General features: G+C 69.3%; 1 protein-coding gene across 1 annotated transcript; it reads right to left on the bottom strand.

Moving 5' to 3' along the window:
* Positions 1–382: 382 nt before the first annotated feature.
* Positions 383–4263, bottom strand: PIM3 (Pim-3 proto-oncogene, serine/threonine kinase). The gene is made up of 6 exons (XM_069581801.1): positions 3185–4263; positions 2915–3024; positions 2776–2826; positions 2309–2678; positions 1575–1751; positions 383–1498 (listed from the first exon to the last, which is right to left on the bottom strand). The coding sequence occupies exons 1-6, from the start codon at positions 3552–3554 to the stop codon at positions 1311–1313; spliced, it is 1266 nt and encodes a 421-aa protein (XP_069437902.1). The 5' UTR covers positions 3555–4263; the 3' UTR covers positions 383–1310.
* Between the last annotated feature and the right edge of the window lie 459 nt (positions 4264–4722).

Here is a 4722-nt window from a genome sequence, read left to right as displayed (position 1 = left end):
CACGGCCACCTGCATTCTCTGCACTTGAAAGTCTCCGTCTCCTGGCAAACTTTTACCCATCCTTCAGAGCCCCTTCCAGCCTCTTGGGGCCACTGCCAGACAAGGCTCCAAATGAGGGCTGCCAATGACCCTCCCGCCACCCAGATTCAGCTCCTCTCTCAGGGGCCCTGAGGGCACACCATGTTACCCCCTCCCCAGGGTGCAGGGGGTCAGAGAAGAGGGTGGCAGGGAGGCCAACGCTGGGAGGGAAGCGCCTGGGCCCCCCACCCTGCCATCTTCCCCAGAAAAAAAGTGAAGAGTGTTACGCGGGGTGCAGAGGCCCCTTCTCCCCAAACCTCTTCCCTTCTTACCCCAGAGTAGCCCAGAAAACACAAGACGTCCGTATAATACAAAACAATTTAATTGAAATACCTGTATAAAAAATATGATTTCCTGACATCTCACTTTTGAACTGAAAGAAGCCCCTATCCACAGTGCCTACACACACCGGGATCACAAACACACAGCTGCTGAAATAAATTAAAGGCTTGAGACTCTGCCCCCCACCCCCAACCTCCAGAGCCAACAAGCAGACTGTACAATGTCAATAATTTAAAACCCACCCCCTTGGCGCAGGGCTTCGAGGTGGCAGGGTCACCCACACCCCTTAAATTAGCCACTGTACCAGCCCACCTTCTGACAGACACAGGAAGGACTGGGGCCTGGGGTCCATACGCACAGCCACCCCCCTCCTCCGCCCGCAGGCCTTAAGGAGGTAGGGCTGCTGGGAGGGAGAAACCTTGACAAATAAATTAAACAATAAATAACCCTCCTCGGGGTCACCCCATAAATAAGACGCCTGCACGCGCACGCGCATCGGGTGGGCGGGCGGCAAGGCCTGAACGCTGCATTCCTTGTGCAGTCGCGCCCAGGCGAACACCAAGACGTTGGGGGGGGGTCACCAGGGGCCCTGTGCCCAGGTGAGATGAGGCCACAGGACTCGGAGTGCTCCTGGTCCCCCACATCAGACGCGGAGGTGCCGGGCGGTCAGGGCCCGCTCCCGAGTGGCACAGGAGAGGGACGGTCTCGGCAAGCGCCGGCGGTGGGCAGGCAGGACCTGGCTTGGTCCGGAGTGTCTTTGGACAGACAGAGCTTGAGAAAACCAAGTCCCGTGAGAGCAGCGTTGGAAAAGGCACTCAAAGCAAAGGAAACGGGTTGGTGCCAAAGGCAAAGGTCACCAGGGGTCAGAGATCACTGCTTTCGCAAAGGAGCAGACAGCCTGGTCAGGGCAGGGGGTCCCTCCGGCCCCCGCCGCCAGGCGCAGGCCCTGCTCACAAGCTCTCACTGCTGGAGGTGGTGCTGGCCCCGTCGTCGGTATCCAGGGCGCAGAGCCGCAGGTCACAGCTCTCTGGGGTGCCCCCCTCGGCCCCCAGCATCCAGGGGTGGGCAGAAATCTGGTCCAGCGAGGGCCGCTCCGAGGGCCGCAGAGACAGACACCACTGAATGAGCTGCTGGCACTCTGAGGAGGAGAAGAGGATAAGCACGAGGCCCGCCGTGCCCCCCACCCCTGCAGCCGGCCCAGCCCCCACACACACCTGGGGAGACCCTCCTTCGGAAGAAGAGGCGGCCCCGGAGGATCTCCTCATCCTGCTCGAAAGGAATGTCCCCGCACACCATGTCGTAGAGCAGCACACCCAGGGACCACACGGTGGCCGAGCGCCCGTGGTAGCGGTGGTAGCGGATCCACTCCGGGGGGCTGTATACGCGGGTGCCTGGAGGTCACACGGGACTTAGCACGCCCGCCCCGGAGCGGCGGCCGGCAAGGCACACGAACGCAGCGCCCGCACTCCCGGCGGACCCTCTCCGCAGCTGACCCTCTCCGAGGCGGAGCCAGAGGACTGGGCAGCCACGACACCCTGCCCCTTCTCGCCCTGGAAAAACCCCGGCGGGCGGGGCCTCCCGGGCGCCCCGCCCCCGCAGCTGGCCCGGCGCGGGCGGCGGGTCACGTGAGCTCGGGCTCGGGTTTCACAACAAACAGATGTGAGGTGAGGATACGGGAGGGGCGGGGAGCCCCGGCTTCCCCGGCTCCGCAATGCGGGCATTTCTGCGCTGCGCCCCCACGCTTCGCGCGCGCGCGCACGGAGACAAGCCTCACGGCGGCGCCGGGCTCCCAGCCGGGCCAAGGGAGTCCAGAGCCCACCCCGCGCCCCCACCCACCGGACACAACGGCCCGAGAGCCCACTCTGGCCGCGCTCGAGAGCGAGCCGGCGCGGCGCGCGGCCCCAACAGTCGCCAGCCCCTCGGCCCTCCCCGAGGAGACGGCGCTCACCGTCGAAGTCGGTGTAGACCGTGTCGCGGAGCAGAGCGCCCGAGCCGAAGTCGATGAGCTTGAGCTCGCCCGAGCGCAGGTCCACCAGCAGGTTCTCGTCCTTTATGTCGCGGTGCACGACCCCGCAGCTGTGGCAGTGGCGCACGGCAGCCAGCACCTGCGCGAAGAAGCGGCGCGCCAGGGCCTCGTCGAGGGCGCCGCGCTCCGTGATGAAGTCAAACAGGTCCTGCGCCGGCTCGGGCCGCTCCAGCACCAGTAGGAAGCCGTCGGGCCGCTCGAACCAGTCCAGCAAGCGGATGACCCCGCGCGCGCCGCCGGCCGCGCCCACCTTGCGGAGCAGCACCACCTCCAGCGGCACGACCGCGCCGGCCTAGGGGACACGGCGGTCAGCGCGCTCCACCTGGTTCCCGTGCCCCTCGTTTCGCCCGGCGCCCCCCGCTCCGCCCGGCGCCCCCGCCTGCGCTTACGATGCTGCCCCACTCGGTCACCCGCTCCTTGACCACGTGCTTCACGGCCACCTGGGGAGAGGGAACCAGTGGTCAGGCCCGCGAGGACGCAACGACGCGCGCGGGTTGAGAATCCCGGGTGCCCGGCGGCCAGACTCACCGGGAGCCCGTCAGCGATACGGCTGCCAGCGTAGACCGTGCCGAAGCCGCCGCTGCCCAGCACGGCGCCCACCTGATACACCTTCTCGAAGCTCTCCTTTTCCGCCTTGGCTGTGGGGAACCCACAAGCAGGGTTGGGGTGGCTGGGGAACCCAGCCCCCGGTCTCCTCCGGACCCGAGTGTGCCCCAGACCCCGGCCCCCCCGACTCTAGTGAGCCCCAGGCCCCCAGCCCGCCGACCCTAGTGCGCTCCAGACCCCGCCGCCGCATACCTGGCTGCAGGATCTTCACCGGGAGGTGGTCCACGCCGCCCGGCCCGCACAGGTGTGCCAGGGAGCCGAACTTGGAGAGCAGCATCGCGGGCGGCGGCCGGGCGCGGACCTCGGCTCCAGGTCTCCGCGCCGCCTCTCGCCCGGCCCGGCTCCCCGCGCGGCGGCGGACGCGGGAGAGCGGCCTCCCGGGACCGCGCGGAGCCCCGACCCGGAGAGCGGTAGGGCGTGCCGGTCTCCGAGCTCGGGCGAGGCCGCCCGCGCGGCACAGTGCCCGGCAAAGCCCCGCGGGGACCGCGCGGACGCAACGCAGGCCGAGCCTCTCACACGCGCCGGCCGCCGCGCCCCGGGGTTTTGGGCCGCGGCCGCGCATATCCCTCCGCGGGGGCGGGCCAAACCTGGCCCCGCCCCCCTCCGCCCGGGCGGCGGCGAGCCTTCCGGGGTGGGCGGGGCAGACCAAGGGCGCGGCGAACCGGCTGGGACTAGCTGGCGGGAGCGAGGCCGCGGAGGCGCACGGCGCGGCGGGGCGCGTCGCGCGCGCGTCACTCCTCCGCGCGCACACGGGTGCCCACGCCCGCGCAGCTCCCGCGCTCGGGGCGGGGCCGCGGGAGCCAATGGGAGCCCGCGTTTGCAAAGGGCACGGGGCCTAGCCAATGGCGACGCCAGGGCGGGGCCGCAGGAGCCAATGGAAGCCTGCCTTTGCGAAGGGCAAGGGGCCTAGCCAATGGCGACGCCCGGGCGGGGCGCGGCCAGAGCCCCTCCTCAGGCGGCCAGAGCCCCTCCTCAGGCCGCGCTGGGAAGGTCACCGGCGAGACCGGCCCGGGGCCGGTGGCCCCGCAGGGAATGTAGCGGCTGGGCTGCGAGGAGCCGCAGGAGTCGGGAGTCCGCTTCCGGTGCCCAGGGCTGTGCTCGTGCCCCCTGGGCAGTCCGCGCCCCCGAGGAGCGCCGCCCGGCGGCCGCGTCCCTGGACTCGAAACCCCCGCCTGGGGTGAGGCTCTGTCCTGCCCACCCCGGGCTACAGTCCCCACTCGGCCTGACCTCACACCTGCAGCCCGAGGGCCTTCCTGACCGTGCCTGCCCCCGGGGACCTTTGCCCTGCTGTCCCCGTGCCTGCAGGGCCCTCCCCTGCGCTCCACCCACCTGGCTGCCCACCAGGCCCAGTTGCTGTCCACCTTAGCAGGGAGGCCGCCTTGACCGCCTGTGTCAGGGCTGGCATCAGCCCAGGTCTTCACGGCCGTGGCCTGGACCTGAGCCCGTTCTCCGCCTTCTGTACAGCACAGACCCATCCGGCCCCACGGGTTGCTGTCCTCAGCCCAAGGTCACCACCGGCCTGAGCAGCTCAGGTGTGAGCAGCCCCCCTGGCTGAGCCCAGGACGCCCGCTGCTTCCCACAGCCATCCAGAGAGGATTGAGGATTGGGGGAGCCAAGAGGTCTAGGTGCCGGTCCTTCTGGCACTGCAGGTACTCGGCGTGGCCCCTGGGGGCCAGGCTGGGGTCACATCATTGCAGCCCCATCCCTGGGCCCCCCAGAGGTTGCCTTCA

This window comes from Ovis canadensis, chromosome 3 (assembly GCF_042477335.2).
Source record: "Ovis canadensis isolate MfBH-ARS-UI-01 breed Bighorn chromosome 3, ARS-UI_OviCan_v2, whole genome shotgun sequence".
Lineage (NCBI taxonomy): Eukaryota > Metazoa > Chordata > Mammalia > Artiodactyla > Bovidae > Ovis > Ovis canadensis.
The sequence above is the reverse complement of the archived record's forward strand: the minus strand, read 5'-3'. Positions and strand labels throughout refer to the sequence as shown.